This window comes from Ovis aries, chromosome 23, assembly GCF_016772045.2.
Source record: "Ovis aries strain OAR_USU_Benz2616 breed Rambouillet chromosome 23, ARS-UI_Ramb_v3.0, whole genome shotgun sequence".
Taxonomy (NCBI): domain Eukaryota; kingdom Metazoa; phylum Chordata; class Mammalia; order Artiodactyla; family Bovidae; genus Ovis; species Ovis aries.
The window spans coordinates 35,076,666-35,094,357 of record NC_056076.1 but is presented as its reverse complement, the minus strand read 5'-3'; the positions used below and the strand labels follow the sequence as shown (position 1 = coordinate 35,094,357).

The 17,692-nt window shown below is 37.8% G+C and overlaps 1 protein-coding gene across 13 annotated transcripts in view; it reads right to left on the bottom strand.

The window, feature by feature from the left end:
* Positions 1-17,684, bottom strand: part of ESCO1 (establishment of sister chromatid cohesion N-acetyltransferase 1) — a 43,440-nt gene extending 25,756 nt beyond the window's left edge. For 7 of the 13 annotated variants that reach the window (XR_009598209.1, XR_009598210.1, XR_009598208.1 and 4 more), the window contains exons 1-6: positions 17,554-17,684; positions 9,594-9,695; positions 7,701-7,803; positions 5,200-7,296; positions 1,876-1,990; positions 283-343 (exon numbers count right to left, since the gene is read on the bottom strand). Coding sequence is in view for 7 of the 13 variants with exons in the window: in XM_060405400.1 (XP_060261383.1) it covers positions 283-343; positions 1,876-1,990; positions 5,200-6,732 (1,709 nt within the window). In the remaining 6 variants the exon portion in view is untranslated. Of the gene's footprint in view, positions 1-282; positions 344-1,875; positions 1,991-5,199; positions 7,804-9,593; positions 9,696-13,947; positions 14,056-16,483 lie in introns of all 13 variants that reach the window. The other 6 variants (XR_009598211.1, XR_009598212.1, XM_060405401.1 and 3 more) reach the window with 3 other exon arrangements.
* Positions 17,685-17,692: the final 8 nt, after the last annotated feature.

Here is a 17,692-nt window from a genome sequence, read left to right as displayed (position 1 = left end):
AATGAAATCTAATACAGAATTTAAAAGAATGAGGAAAGAAGGTGGAAAGTATCTTTTCTATCTTCCATAACACACTGAGAAAACACTAAAAGCTGCAAAACACTAGGTGTACACACAGGAAATAAGAAGTACACTAAAAACAGAATTTCTATCACATCTGTGTGAAACACTGATGATTACTAATGCAACCTTTCAAGGGAAAAAAACTCCCCAAACTCAAAACTTCCAAGTATAAAATCCTGACGCTCTCATATTTATACTTATATTAATCTAATACCTTACCTGTTATCACTCGTCTTAGATGTCTGATTACACAATATACTGTGCTGTTTGGGAATTGAACCTGTGATTTAATAAAAAGATGGGTTATGTACTAAGCTTTGTACTAGCCCTCCACCTAACAGTTAAAAATTATCATGAAGAAAAACAACCTCAATGCACTAAATGCTTTATTTTTAATAAATACCATTTGTTAAAATTAGAGTCACCTTTCTAGGAATTTCTCTGCAGAGAAGAGGCAAAACAGCTCTACAGAGCTACAGAGAGATCTAATAGTAGATTAACAGTGTGTCTCTAGTTTCAGCAATAATTACTAGCACTGAACAACAAAGGAAATTGTTTAAATGTTTTAATAATTGTTCATAATAATGCTTTCATAGTTATTTAGTCTCTAAACGGAAATAAAGGAAAACATTAGCTTAAAAAAACCTGTAATCTCTGGAGTTTTAATCACATTGGTGGTGGTTTAAGTGCTAAGTAGTGTCTGACTCTTTCGTCTCCATGGATTGTTGCCCGCCAGGCCCCTTTGTCACAGGATTTCCCAGGCAAGACTACTGGAGTGGGTTGTTATTTCCTTCTCCAGGGGATCTTCCTAACCCAGGGATCGAATCCACATCTCCTGCACTGCAGGCAGATTAGATTCTTTACCACTGAGCCACCAGGGAAGTCCTTTAATCATATTACCAATCAAATAATGCAATAACAATTAATTTTCTAACAAATAAATGCATTTCTGGTATTCATATTATACTTCCCCTTCCCCCACTAAGGGCGTCCCTGGTGGGTCAGGGAAATTTCATGGACAAGGAGTCTGGTGGGTTACAGTCCATAGGGTCACAAGAGTCAAACACACCTTAGCAACTAAGCACTCCTAAGTGAAAAGGTTAAATGACATATGCGACGCAATCAATTATATGAACTCAATATTTAGGAATTTCTCTTCTGTATCTCCTGGTGCTTCATCTGATGTAGGTGAACAAATTCCTATTCAAGAGCTCAAAGACTATATTGCCCAATTTTTTTGGCCATGCCATTCAGCTTGTGGGATCTTAATTCCCCAACCAGGGACGGAACTCGTGCCCCTGCAGAAAACACGCTGAGTCCTAACCACTAGACTGCCAGGGAATTACCCTCAAAATATTCATTAGGTTACAAAAATAAAGTGTTTTATGGTAAAAGTGAACAGACTATAAGAACTGATTTAAATCAAAGATACAATTACTAAGATGGAAAACTGAGTAATTAAGGTTTAAAGATAAGAACCTGGTAAACTAGTCATTTATACTTGAGATATAAACTGCCATCATTAATTTAAGCAATTCATTAAATAACACTTCTCCAGAAAGTAAGTTCACAAACAAAATAAAAGATTTAAAAGCAAAGTAGTTTTGGTAGGGAGTCAAAGAATCACCTTAAGTACTGTACACAACCCAATCAACAGACACAATTCTCCCCCTTCAAAGGTTATCACACATTTGAAAAACATAAGCAATGGTTAAAAGAAGGTTTATTTGATAGTGGATATAGTCTTCTGTTACGCTGACAAAAAAAATCTCTGACCACTGTGAAATCTAAACAATACTTTCAAAGTATTACCTGGACATTTATTCTCTCCTGTATCAATTTTTCCTTGACTGAGCAGAGCTGAGACAGTAGTGGCATTTTCCACTGGATTGTTTTCAAGCTTAGATTCCAAACATAGGCTGCAATTCTAAGCACACATAATCCAAAATGTTAATATTCACTTTTGTATCAACCTTTGGGTCTTACTACAATATTTTCAGTGAATTTTAGCCCTATACTAAGAAAATTTAAGATCATATATGGAGTAATTCACACAAGATATGAGTCTCTTTATGATCTCCCTACAAGCTACCCTTCCTCTCAGCATCAACTCTTATTATTCCCCTTCATGCTAGACTGAAACCTTTACCTCTCCCACAGATACACTCCACATCTGCTGGCTCTATGCTGTTTCTGGGTTTCATCTACCTAAGTCCCACTGTCCATTACAATAGCCACTGCCACAGCTCATTATTGGGCACTTAAAATGTGATATGACTGACCTGCGATTTACTGCAGACATAAATCACCTACCAGATTCTGAGGTATTAGACGAAAAAAAAAAAAAAGAAAGAAAACACCTCAATTTTTAAAACTCATGACACATTGAACCATTATTTTTACATGACAAGTAAAATATATTAACTTTACCAATTTTTTAAAATGTGGCTAGCAGAAATTTTTAAACAATTTATGTGGCTCACACTTTATCTCTACTGAACAATGCTAATCTATAACAGCTTATCCCTGTATAAACTCGTCATTAAATATTAACCCCTTCCATCAAATCTCCTCCAAGTTTTCCATTCCTTTTCCCCAAATTTCCCAATTACCTCATCCATCTTTCATGCCCTTATCACTTTCTATTTTGAATTAGTTATTTTTTTATTAATCTCCTACATACTCTTAAGTACATATGCATATGTACATACGTAAGTATATTTTTGTATACATATATACTTAAGTATATAGTTTCAAGTATATATTTTTTAATCTCCTAATACTCTTAGGAGCAAGACTTATTATATTTATCCTTGTATCTCTAAGAGCTCCTAAATCAGAATTCTGTCAAAGTAGATACTCAATAACTAACAAAGGAAAATAGTGCAAACTCAAACATTAGCTATCTCAGAGGAATGGAGATGTGGTGGTGAACAGATAATTCTTTTGTGTGTGTCTGTATCTATCTGTATTGTAACTGTTACAAAGAACACATAACATTATTCTTGAACATTACATTTTTGAAATATGAACATTTTTGTCATTAAAAGGTAGAAAAATTAAAAAATAAAAACAATGACATGTTAGTAATCAATCTCCATTAGGAAGCTAGAATTACTAGTTTTTTTTTTTTTAAATCATAAAATAATTGAGCTTTAAAATTCGTAAAATCTGGGAGGGGGGTTCAGGATTGGGAACTTATGTACACCCGTGGCGGATTCATGTCAATGCATGGCAAAACCAACACAGTATTGTAAAGTAAAATTTTTTTAAAAAAATTAAAAATAAATAAAAACAAAAAAATTAAATAAAATTCGTAAAATCCAAATACTTTAAATTCAGCCCAAAGAATTCAGAAGGCCTATCAGGCAGATGCTCAGCCTTACTAACCATCATCACTTTTCAGTATTTTTGAGACTGACACCATGTAATGAAGAAAAACTGCAGACAGCCACAGAAAAAGTTTTCAAATGGTGTAAAGTCTGCTTTTTTACACTCTTCTACTTCCCCAAGTATAAATCCAGCTAGATTCTGAAGCTAGTCAATCTCAGCTGAAAGCCTGGCTCCATCACTTACATGCTACACAGATCTCTAAGCTTCACTTACATCTCTAAGCCTCACTCTCCTCACCTGTAATACGTGGATAGTAATTAAACTCACACTGTAGAATGTGGTGACAATAATATGAAGCTCTCCTTTGCTTAATAAAGAAGCAGTGTTCATTAAACAAAAGCTATTATGATGGCTTCACTAAACATCTTAGTACTTAAGGGAAGAAGAGAAATCTCTAAGTGACTAGTACAATGTAAGTTCATTAAAGGCGGGACACAGACCATCTATAGCCTTATTAGCACGGTGTCTTGAATGTAGCAAGCACTCAATATGTCTTGAAACGATATGTTCAACACCACATCTCCTAACCACTCTTTATGATAGTGATCACACTGTTGGTATCAGTGAAAAAGTTGGAAACAATGTAAAAGGGCTTTCACAGAGGAAACCATAACTAAAGTGCGGTATATTTTTCTACAACTATTAAAATACCCATGTATCAATGAGAATAAACAATGATCTATTTTGGGGGCTTCTGACACAAACTCTGACTCCTTACTCACTCAAATTTGCTTCTAGACCGAAATGCCTTGAAAGAGAACTTTAAATCACTTGTAAAACTTTCAAGTGATTTTTTTTTTCTCAAATGATCTTCTTATATCCAGAGTATATCACTGTAGAAAGAATTAAGGACTGAAAATCAGGACATCTGAATTCAAATCTCTTTGTGCCACCAAACACATGGCCTAACCCACATTCTTCTACCGCTCTCAGCTTTCTCATTATAAAATTAAATAACTGAAACAAAATTGGTGGAGTTTTAAAAATCAGTGTTATAGAGTGCTAAAGTTCTGCCTACTGGTTTTATATATTGATATTTTAACTACATCTTAATTTGGAAAGAAATGGTTCAGCTGCTTTTATAAAGTTTCAAAACTACTTCTTAGGTAATCAAGTTTCTTCCAGCTATTTACATTCTGTTTTTCAATTTACTTTCCCATTTACAAACTTTTTGCCCACTATAATTTTATTCTTAGCCTGAGGACTGAATTATTTACATCCTTCAGGCATTTATTTGCCAACTGTTCAAAATGGCTGCACAAGTCAAAGCAAAAGGCATTTCTGCTAGAAATATTCAAGTTTTATCAGGTGGTGAAAAGTTGACTTGTGCCAGATGAAGTTATTTTAACAACTTGATCAGAATTGGGCCCAATTTCAAGTTCCACATTTTAGTCACTCACTATGCAACAGTTTCTTTGGTTATAATTAATAGAAAAAGGAAACAAACCAGTGTGTTAAATGAAAATGAAAAGCTAGAATTTGACAGGTTTGTCAAATTCACATAAAATAAAAATGAAAACAAGGAAACAATGACAAGCATTCATGTAAATATGAGCCATCTAAAGGAGTCAGTAAGTTCTATTACTCAAAACAAGACTGGGTTAATGAAACTCTCACTAATTCCTTACCAAATAACTCTTCCATCTTTTACAACTTAATTCTTAAGCTAAAGTACATTATAAACACGTAATTCTTATCAGAAAATACTCAGACACCTCCAGATACATAATGAAAATAGATTACCTTATCCGGTGTTGATTCAAAAGCATCTTTCTTCTGCTTATCCAATGGCTGGTCAGGAGGTGGTTTTATCTGATTACCCAAATGACAATTTTCAGGAGCCTTTTGGGGGATCTTATTCATTTCAACTGCAATATCATTAGGTTTAACATCTTCAGAATTAACTTCTTTCATTTCTTCCTGCTGGCAAGCTTTATTTTTATCACCATATGGTTTTGACCCTAAAAATGTACTTTGAGTCACTTGCTGATGCGTTTCTAACGCAGGTAGTGAAAAACTGGTTCGTAATAAGCCCAATTTAGGGGAAAATTGAGAGTCTAATTTATTTTGCTGCACAGAGTTAAATTTTGAGAGTTTAATTTTAGTCCAGTTGGAGTTCTTTTTAGTTGAGTTGTTTATTCCATTTAGTATACATTTCACAGGCTTTGTTTTTCTACTGGGGAAGAAACGATTACACTGAACGTCCTGATTCGTTTCCTTCTGATGAAGTATCTGTCTTTCAGTCTCTGCCTCTTCCAATTTTATTTCTGTAGGCTTCTCCTCCTTTACATTTTCCATTTGTGAAGATTCCTTTTTTACCTCTACAGTATCTGACTCAATTTCACCAGCAATTTCTTCACAGAGCTGGAGAATGCTCCCGCGTTTGCTTGTTCCTGCTTGCTCCAGCCCATTGTCTACCGTTTGTTCAGGCACTGATGGCTGTGGACTTTTTTGGGATTTTGCACTAGTATTCACTTGTGCGTGAACCGACTTCTTTATCTCGTTCTTTTTAGAGACCACTGAAGCAGCCACTTTGGATCTTTTTATCTCAGAAGTAGATTTTGTTTCTTCTTTTCTGGCATTCTGCAGACACTTTTCAGATCCTTTTATGCACTGAGAACTAGAAGTATAAGCCGTCTGATGCTCCATTTTGCGCTTTTTTCCTTTGGGGGAATTGATCGCTTCATTAGTTACAGAATTTTCTTCCTCTTTAGAATCAGGCTTTATTTCCAATACTTTTCTTTTCACATGTTTCTGATTTGTTTTAGCTTTATTAGATTTACTCTGAGTATTGCTACAGTGCTCTTTTTTGGTTGGTGGCAAACTCTGTTTAACTGCTTGAGCCTGACCCTGAATTTCTCTACTACGCAGAGACCTTGTTGAAACCTCTGTTAGCTGTTGTAGTCTTTGTGATCTCCGGTTCAGCTGTTCATTTGATTTAGGGGTTTCGTGCACTGATTTTTTCTGAGATATTTTCTTCTGTTTTGTAGATTCCTGTTGTGAATGTCCCTTTACAGTCACCATATTTTTATTAGTAGATTTACTGGCTCTTTTATCAGTGGATGCTGACCTTGTGCTCATGCATGTTCCTAATTCAGGCTGATTTACTTTACTTTCATTGGAAGATTTAACCAGTGATTTTATAGCTTCCTTTGGATCTGATTTTTTGGCTAGATTCTTTTGAGAACCTTGAACTTGTGTTTCTAAATTCTTATCTTCATTCTTTTTAATAACACTGGAGGAATTTTCTTTTGCTTTCTCCTGAATGGACATCATTCCTGAGTAAGGTCCTCCTTTTCTGAGTATTTTCGAAATTTTTCTGTCCTAGTAAATAATAAATGCTGAATGTCTAGTATTATTACTGAGCAGGTCTAAAAAAATCAACTGATACTGATACACATTTTCAACAAAAGACTAGTCTGCTAAGATTTCTGTCATCCTTATGGCATGAAGGCTGAATGATATTTGCTTTACTTTGGACAAGGCAATAGATATTTGAGGAAAATTTAAATCTAAGCTGATATTTTCAGAACTTTTTATGACAAAAATTTTAATTCAAGTTTCATCTGTTTTGTTAATGTTTCAATTAAATTCGTTTTCAGGCCTAGGCCTATGACTAGAGAAGTTATTTATCACTGACCTGTCTGTTTTGACAAAGTTTTTGAAAATTTTTTTCTTCTGAAGTCTACAGTTATTGGACTTTGATTCATTAGAAACATGTCTTACAGCTAACACGTTTCTTTCCTTGTTTGCTGAGTCTGTTGATTTAAAGTTCTTATTTAACCACGTCCGTTTAATAAAATACTCTATTAATATAGATTTCCTTTTGTGCTGCCATTTCTGGAAAAATAAAAAACAAACATTAAATTTTGTACAATCCAAGCATTTGGCAATGCTAACACTACAAAGAAATAACCAAAACTTACAAAAAATGTTACTCTCTCTTTCAATTACTGAGTGTGTATACTTAGAATACACTTTAAAACTGTATAAGCAATTGTTGTTGATTACACAGCTGTAAGCTGCTGTGGGTTAGGCTTTGCTGTGGGTGTGGGTGGGCCTGGTGCCTCAAAAGGGGTTTGGCTCCATTTTACTGTTTGTGTTTCTTCTGGGGCCAAGCTGAAGGGGCAGCATACTTAACGCTAACAGAAAAAAGTATCCTAAGTATAGTCTTATATATCAAAAACCTGTCTTAAATAAACAGAGAATAGCTGAAAATCAATCTATTCCTTGAGGTTACTTACATTTCCTTTCCCACAAGATACATGTGATCTTTCAGCCACCATAACTCATAAGAATTTGACAAAATCATTCCTTATAATTTCTTTTTAACACATTATACAGCACCTAAAAGTAAAATATTGAGAAATGTTTATAAAGTACAAAGACGTAATTATTTACATCTCATCTATTAATCGATATATTAATCTATACTCCATAATTTTGTCTGCAGTCCATGGGGTCGATAAGAGTTGGACACGACTGAGCGACTTCCCTTTCACTTTTCACTTTCATACATTGGAGAAAGAAATGACAACCCACTCCAGTGTTCTTGCCTGGAGAATCCCAGGGACGGGGGAGCCTGGTGGGCTGCTGTCTATGGGGTCACACAGAGTCGGACACGACTGAAGCGACTTAGCAGCAGCAGCAGCAACATTAGTTTTCAGAGCTCCATTTACACATAACACTTAAGTATAATATTTTGAATCTGAAGTAAACTATGGCACATGCATCCAATGAAGTAAGCTTTTCTATTTCAATTTTACATTTTAGAAAAACTTTGTAATTGAAAAAAAAATCGTAATACAAGCATACAATGGTTAAGCTAGTAAAGTAAAATCCTACTTTGAGGAAAAATAGAGCACATAAATAATTATATTCATAGAAAAATAGTGACACACAGTAAGAAGGCAGATTTAAATACACAACATTTATGTCTACTCTCATGTAATACTAAAAAAAAAAGGCAACAGATTAAAATGAAGCAAGACAAAACCATAAACCCAAAGGATAAAGAACAAAAGTGTAGATGATAAAAAACAAAAGTACAGAAGCTACAAAGAAGGACAAATAACCTCTAAACTCAAAGAAACCTGATCCTAAACTGGAAATTGAGGAAAGCCAAGTGAGCCGCAACTCTACTTAAACTAGAGAATCTCTCAAGAAGCAGAAATGGGCAGTACCACAAGATGGGGAGAAAGATCCCCATACAGCCATCCCAATTATTGCCCAGGTGAATGGGGAAACAAAAATATGGTGTTTCAGTACAACAGAACACTCAGCAATCAAAAGGAACAAAGTGCTTTGAATCACGTGAATGAACTTCACAATCATGATGCTGAATGAAAAGGGCTAGACACGAAAAGTACACAAAGTATTTTACTTTTATGAAATTCTAGAAAAGGAAAACTTATCTATAGTAACAGAAAATAGATGAGTCACTGCCTGGGGTAGGAATAGAGAGAGAGAGAGACTTTTGGAGGTAATGGAAATGATCCTATCGTGATTGTTATGGTAGTTCCAAGAATGTGCAAATCTGTCAAAATCCACCAAACTGTACACTTTAAAAGGCTGCCATTTTTTATACATACATTATGCTTTAATGTACCCTTGCCTGGAAAATCCAATGGACGGAGAAGCCTGGTAGGCTACAGTCCATGGGGTCGCAAATAGTCCGACATGACTGAGTGACGTCACGTCACTACTTATGCTTTAATAAATCTGCCCATAAAATAGAACTGTAAGTAACTCATATGGTCCTACAACTGAGAAACACTGTTAAACCAAATAAAGCAAGGTGCATAACAGGGCGGACTTCCCCTTGTCATAAAAAGAAAAAAGGAAGACAGTGGGAGAAAGGAAAGGTATAGAAACATATGCTTGCCTGTGAACACAATAGGCTGGAAGGATGCCCAAGAAACTAGTAACAGTGCAGACTTCTGAGAAAGAGAACTATGGGACCAAGTGCAAGAAGTGTGGGAAAAAAATGCTTACTTCTCACTATATACTCCATTTTATCATGTGAACACATAATCTTGTCCAAAAAAGTTACATTTCTTTGAATATATTCAAGTGTATTTGGCATACTGACCAATTATCTCTGAAGGCACTAAATTATAACAATATAAGCTACTTACCTTATTGAAATGAAAATTACATATAATTTTTTTCTTCAAGTTGATAGATGATGCTTCTAATGAATGATGGTTCTAATAATTTCCATGTGTTTGGCTGTTAATCTTAAAAAAAAAAAAGAATTCTATATATATATAAAGTAAAACAATCTATTAAAAAACATGAGAATACAAAAACAGTATCATCTATTAACTGTCTATTAACTATTAGAACAACCTGGACTAAGCTAGACTAACAATAGCTTAGTGACCATTTTTCACTTGATATACAAAAATCTTGCAGTTCAATATGGTTGGTTGCATCTCATTTTCTTATACCGTATAATAAATTTGGTTTTTCTCTGAAAATAATCACTATCTTCTACCCCAAACCCCACCTCCATGGAAGGAGTATATTATTTTCCTTCCCATCAGAGGCTCAGCTTGACCATATGTCTTCCTTTGGCCTCATGGTGGACAGAGCATACTTCCCTGCCCCTACAGCTTTGCTATCTGATGACTTGGCCAATGGGATGTTAGCAGAAAAGATAGAGAGAGATCTAAAATGTCTTTGTGCAATTGGTCTTGCCCTCTTGCCACCTCTGCCATTACCAGAAGAAGAGTTTCAGCAGGTAGATGCTGCCTCTTCAGCTTAGGCCCCAGAAGAAACACAAACAGTAAACCGGAGTCAAACCCCTAATGAGGCACCAAGCTCACCCACACCCACAGCAAAGCATAACTCAAGTCACTTTAACATAAATCACCTAACCCACAGCAGCTTACAGATGTATTATCAACAACAATTGCTTACACAGTTTCAAACCACTGAGTTGTAGGGCAGTTTCTCATACAATAACTGACTAATACATATTATAGTTAAATTTTCTGGGAAGCCCCAGATTTTCCCAAAATTAAGCCTCAGAGCTTTATCTTCCCAGGTGGCACAGTACTAAAGACTCTGCCCGCCAATGCAAGAAATGCAGCGAGACACAGGTTTGATCCTTGGGTCAGGATGCCCTGGAGTAGGAAATGGCAACCCACTCCAGTATTCTTGCCTGAAAAATACCATGGACAGAGGAGCCTGACAGGCTACAGTCCATGGGGTGGCAAAGAGTCGGACATGATTGAGCAACTGTGCACGCACACGCACACACACACACACACACCTCTGAGGTACAATTACTTGAAAAAACTCACTTAAAGTCCTTTATTACTTAACCACCAACAATTTTAATTTTTAAAATTATGAATTACTTTACATCTTTCCCTCCCAATTTCTAAATATTTTAACATCTGGCAGTTGTGCCCTAACAGAACAAAGAGGTTAACTGATACACAAATCTACAGTATTTGTGTCACTCACCTGTTCAGTTATGCTAAGGATTAGTTCACTTTAGTTTGCCTTATATGTTAAATCATTATTAACCTAGCATTAATACCTTAATAACATCCCTTTCTATTAAATAAAATCTTGTAAAAATGCATTCTCTCACCTGTTAACAAATTGACAAGATCCCTCCACAAGCCAAAGCTAGCTTCTTAATAGAATTCTAATAAAATTAATATTGGGGCCAAAACACAATAATCAAACAACATAAAACGATCACTTCAGAAAATCCACAACACTTATATAGAAAGATAATTTACAAGACACATGTTAGAAAGTACCTGAGAATTTAAGAGTACATCCAATTTCTGAATTGTATGTTATAATAAAATATATTCAAATTTTAATCATTAAAGCATTTAGATTACATCACCCAAAATATTTTAAGTTTAAAGTGATATTTTGAAAATCATTTTACAATTGGGAATTCTCTGCCAGTCCAGTGGTTAAGACTCCAAGCTCTCACTGCCAAGGGCCCAGGTTCAATCCCTGGTCAGGAAACTAAGATCCCACAAGCAGTGTGATCAGGAATAAAAAAAAAAATTTTTTTAACTGAGATATAATTTGAGATGGACAATAAAATTCACCTAATTATACAATTTAGTGGATTTTAATATGTTCAGAGTTGTATAATAATTGTCACTAAGTCCAGAATCTTTTCACCACCCCAAGCCCATCTGCAGTCATTCCCTATCCCCAACCCCATTCCAGTTCCTGATAGTTACAAATCCACTTTCCGTGGATATGGATTTCACTATTCTGGCTGTTTTATATAAATGAAATCATCAATACACATGGCCTTTTGTGGATGGCTTCTTTTGCTTCCCTGGTGGCCCAGAGGTTAAAGCGTCTGCCTGCAATGTGGGAGACCTGGGTTCGATCCCTGGGACAGGAAAATCCCCTGGAGAAGGAAATGGCAACCCACTACAATATTCTTGCCTGGAGAATCCCATGGATGGAGGAGCTTGGTGGCTATAGTCCATAGGTCGCAAAGAGTCGGACACGACTGAGCGACTTCACTTTCTTTCACTTAACATTAACACTTTCAGGGCTCAAGTAGAGTTGTTTAGTTGCTAAGTCGCGTCTAACTCTTTTATCACCCCATGGACTGTAGCCCATCAGGCTCCTCTGTCCATGGGATTTCCCAGGCAAGAACACTGGAGTGGGTTGCCATTTCCTTCTCCATTCAGTAGGTTTGCAGCATGTATCTGTAATAGCTTGTTCTTTACTGGCAGATACTATTTCACTGTATATGTATATCACAGTTTATTTACCTATCCATCAGTAGATAAACTGTTTGATGGGATGTTTCTACCTTTTGGCGATCATGAGCAATGCTATGAATAATCCTGAATGAGTTATCATGTGAACATATGTTTTCAAGTTTTTTGGATATATACCCAAGAATATAACTGCTGGGCAATACGGAAACTCTATGTTTGAGACTGGTGGCTTGTCAAATTCATAACCTCTTCTGAAAATTCACCATGGCCGCAGGTACCTGCTTTAAAAAACAAAGGTGGGGGCCTTCAGGGAGTTCATAAGTAGTTAATATTCTGAACCTCCTGTCCCTACGCTCTCCAGCTGATTCCTGACACCAAAGCAGCCAATACAGTCACTATGATGCAAGGTTTCCAATCTTGCCACTACTAATATTTTGGAGCAAATAAAAATCTTTGACAGGGAGTATGGGGGTGTGGGCATGGAGGATGTTTTAACAGTTAGCATCCCTGGTCTATACCTACTAGATAGCAGTGGCACTTTGCCCTCAGTTGTTACAATCAAATATATTCATATTCTCAGACAATACTGAATGTCTCCTGGAAGGCAAAAATCACCCCTGGATGAACATTTGGCTTATCTTGTAAGTAAGCCAAATGCCAGAGCTGCACCTTTTCTCAGCAACCTTCTGAGTCCTGAACTAACTTCTGATTTCTGTAAAGCCTAGTGTTGGTGATTCCTGTTTTCTCCTTCCACAAGATCTGGCTCTACAAATACAGTCTTCTCTTCCTTATTTCTCTGTGTATCATGCCAATCCATTCATTATCCCCTATTTAGGGTAATCCAAGTGTTTCTCACGCTCTAAAATGCCCCCAAAATACTTAGAAATTAAAAAAACATGTTAAGGAACATAAAATTAAATGAATTACCACTAGCCAAAAACATATAAAATGTTACAACCGAAGCAACAATAAACCATTAACAGAGAATGGAACAGAAACATACAGTAATACAAGGTACTATCCCTAATAAATTTTTCCAAACATTCAAAGACAAAAATCTCTTTATTACACTAGATTTATAATAGACATTCAGTAAAACAACGTTATTCTCAACATCATTAGTTAAAACTCTTAAGACAGACACTGACAATTTAATTTTTTAAATTCTCTTCCTCCACCAGTCTCTTACAAATTAGTATTCCCCAAGGTTTGGTTTCTTACCACAAAAGACACACATTAACTCATTTCATTTATACTCATACTTTCGATTACTACCTGTAGACCACTAACATACAAACGAATAGCCCAACACAATTTCCATCCTTAGTGCTACTCAGATATCCAACAACAAATTGGACATATACATCCTGATGTCTTAAAGGCACCTTAAATTCAGTTGTCAGTCAAGTCATTCCACTATTGCCATTCTCCACAATTTATTATACTACCATCTACCCACATCAAGAAAATAAAGCCCCCCAAAAATGAATATGACAGCAACAATGACAACAGGAACATTCATTTCCTAATACCAAGTTCTTAGAACAGTTCCTAGAACCGTAAGCAGTTATCAAGTATTAGTTATAATAATTTGCTGTAATAATTAATATACTGATGTAACATTTTTTATGAAAAGAAAGCATGAAAAAGAAAATGTTTGTCTTAATTATGCCTCATTTCACTTAACTACTTGTCAACTCTTTCCATACTACCATTATCCCTTTCAGCTTCAGTAATTACATTAATTCTAAACAATTAAATTATTTACCTTAAAGCAGTAGTTCTCAAAGTGTGGTACAGGGATCCTGCAGATTCCAGAGACCCTTTCAAAAGCTCATGAGATTAAAATTATATACCAGTAAAAGATCAATTCAAACTGCAAACAGACCAATGAAATTAATGCAACACCGTATGAGAAGGATATAGATATAGTTTCAGACTCCACACCACAACTAACTGTTAAGAAACTACCACTTGTTGAGTTTTGTTGTAAAGTCAAAGAATATCACAATTAATTCAAAATGTTATTCAATTACTCCTCCCAACACATTCCTGTGCAGCTGGCCCTATGCTTCAAACAGAACAACATAAAGACTGAATGCAGAAACTGATAGGAGAATCCAGCTGTCTTCTATTAGGTCAAACAATAAGGAGATTTACAAAAATGTAAAACAGTTGCTATTTTTTCCCTAATCTTTTTTTGGGGGGAGGGAGGAAATAGTAGTTTTTCATTTAAAGTTATTTATGGGAGGGAGCTTGGGAAAGATGATACATGTATATTTACGGCTGAGTCCCTTAGCTGTTCACCTGAAACTACCACAACACAGTTAACTGGCTATACCCCAAAACAAAATAAAAAGTTTGAAGTTTGAAAAAAAAAGAGACTATGCTTAAGGTTGTCATATACAACATGTACGGGAGAACTTCTAAAAAGTTATTTATATTAACCTGTAATTATTTATTAGCTATTTATTATTAGCTATTTATTATATATTAAATATATTTAAATTAATATATAGTAACTGCCAATAGATATAACAGACATAAAAGCTATTTGGAGTCCTATATAATTTTAAGAATGTAAAGGGGAAAAAAAAGAAAAATGTAAAGGGATCCTGACCAAAAAGCTTGAGACCACTATATTAAAGTAACACTTAAGAGAATTCCTTGGCAGTCCAGGAGTTAGGATTCTACCTTTTCAAAGCCAGGACCAGGGTTCAATCCCTGGTCAGGCAATGAAGATCCTGCGAACTATGAGGTGTGGCTGATAAAATAAAAATTTAAAAAGTAACATCTTAAACCCCATTTTAATTTATATACTGAGCTTTATCTCTTGTGAATTTCACATACACAGCCATAAATCTTTAAAGTAAGCTGAAGAGAGCAGATGACATAAATCTTGACTTCTTCAGGTGTACTATAATGCAACTAAGCATAAAATGTAGCTCTCGCAAAAAAGAAGACAGGGTGGTCAGGTCAACAGAATGATGTTATTCGTCAAAAGTAACCACAGTAGTTGATAGAAAGAACTTAGGCAGAGAGTGAGCCAAAGAACTTTTACTGTGCCAAGGAAAAAGGATGCACAGGAAAACATTAAAGTCTGGGCTTGGGCGGGCGGGGGGGGGGGGGAGGGGGGGGGGTGTAAACGAGTCCTTAAGCAAATTACGTATGGTTAAAATCTCACTGGAGTTAGTTTCTAACTACCGTCTCAACTTCTGATCACCTTCAGTTGAGGTTATTCAACTTACTCACAAAGTATAATATAAATCAGGTAACAAATCTCATGATAAACATTTTAACTATTAAAAAAAATCCATTGTGCAATGCCAGTCTCCTTCATTATTAGAATAATTACAGTCAGCTTTGTGCTGTAATGAATGACCAAGCTAAAAAGGGCCACCCAGCAAAAGGGGTTAATGACATTCATTAATTAGGGCCTTTTCCCAGTTCTTCTGGAAGCATAATGTATTGATTTAAAGGGCTACCACAAAATCTTGCTTAAAGCTGATGTTAAAACAATTACTTTTTCACTACAAAATCATAATAGTAATCAATGAATTTTCTTTACCCAAGAAATAGTAAGATGAGCAGATGTGCATAAAGTAGGACAAGTTTTCTTCTAAGTCGGGTACTTCCAAAGTCAACACATCTGACCTAGGGGCATATACTGCATTCTGCCTAAAAAGGGGAAGTGTCTGTGTTACAGCTTTCTCACTTCCGCACAAGCTCTAGGCCTCAATTTGCAGCTTCCAAATTAAGCACTTTTCATCCTACTCTCATATCTAATTCCACGGCGAGATTTTTTAGTGTATTAGTCGCTAAGTCGTGTCCAACTCTTTGCAACGCCATGGACGTGGCCCGCCAGGCTCCTCTGTCCATGGGGGTTAAGTTTTTCAAATTAGACCCAGTTCCACTGCCGCTGGTGCCGGGCGTACTAAAGACCTGACCAGAAGTCGCTGAATATAGCATAATTCACGGCATTCAAAATATTTTAAACTGAACTCGTGCTTTACCCAGCTTTTAAAAAAAAATGTTGAGGTGGGAAAAAAACAAAGTACACCCACATCCTACTGTTCCACTAAGTAGCATTCTTTTGTTGGTTCCTGCAAAGGCTATTTACTGAAACGGCATTTGATAATACTATCTAAATACTCTGTGCTGCAAGTACTTCCTGCAGAAAGAATCCCTTTTCAGCCATCCAAAGGCTACCGGAAAACAAGGTTCACAGTACTTTTCAAACCTCAAAGCTTACTCCCTCCTCCCCCGCCCCGTCTCCTGTAAAATACTGTGCGTGTGTTACTCACTCAGTCGTGTCCGACTCTGCGACCCCATGGGCTGCAGCCTGCCAGGCTCCTCTGTCCATGGGATTCTCCAGGCAAGAATACTGGAGTGGGTAGCCATTCCCTTCTCCAGGGGATGTTCCCAACCCGGGTATCGAACCTGGGTCTCCTGCACTGCAGGCATTCTTTAGCATCTAAGCCACTAGAGAAGCCTTACTGTATGAGGTGGGTTTTCAATTAAAAAAAAAAAAATTGGGGATGGGGGAGGGGAAGCTTGAGGGTGTGGGAGAGGGAGTGTTCTCCAGTTTTTGGAGTAGCTATCTCTCCCATTCTGCCCGAGGAAAACAACCCCCGTTGTAAAATAATCTTGTGAACAGGGATCAAAATCGAGGACTCAACTCTCTTCTGCTCGCATCTCTCTCTACAAACTTCGCGATGGCCCTCAACAAACCCAATTTCTACTCCAGAGCAGCCTGGCCTGCGCCCAGATCCTCGGGTCCAACCAGAATCCCTCTCTGACCTTGGACCCAGGCCACCGCTCCCCTCCCAGGCTAAGGATCGTGAAGCCGGGATCCCCACAGCCCAGCCCGCAGACTGCAGAGGCCTCGGGGTTCACGCCGGGTCAGCGGGTGGGCGGCGGGCAGCAGAGCGAGCCGCAGGACAGCAGCTCCGCCGGGGCTGGAGCAGCGGCTTCGGGGGAGAAGATCGGGACGAGGCCCGGCTACCTGCGGGCCGACACCGCCCCGGCCGCCGCAATGGCTGCACGCCGCCACGGGGCTCCAGAAGCCCCGGCGAGACCCTGGCCACGACTCCTCAATACCTCCGACCTCCCAGCGGGCCGCGGCAGGTGATGCGGCGGCCAGGCAGCCGAGCCGCGCAGGTTGGTTGCCCGCCTCCGGCGACCGCGTCCCGGAACCGCCCACTCCCTCCCGGGGGCGCCCGAAGCCGAGACCCTAGGAGGAGGAAAGGCGTGTGAGGCGACGCGACCCAGAGGGTGGGACGGGAAAGGACAGAGGCGTCCGGCTCTCCGGAGGGGCTGGCCACAGGCAGACGAGGACGACAGAGGCGGCGGGGCGGGCGGGACGCTCGCCTACCTTCTTCGCTCCCGGCCGAGGGTCCGACGCGAGCCAGCAGACCGCCTCACATCCGGGTATCGGGAGACACTCAGCTGCTTCTGCTGCTGCCGCTGCCGCCGCCGCCTCCTCTCCCGCGGCACAGAAACGCCAAACTTCC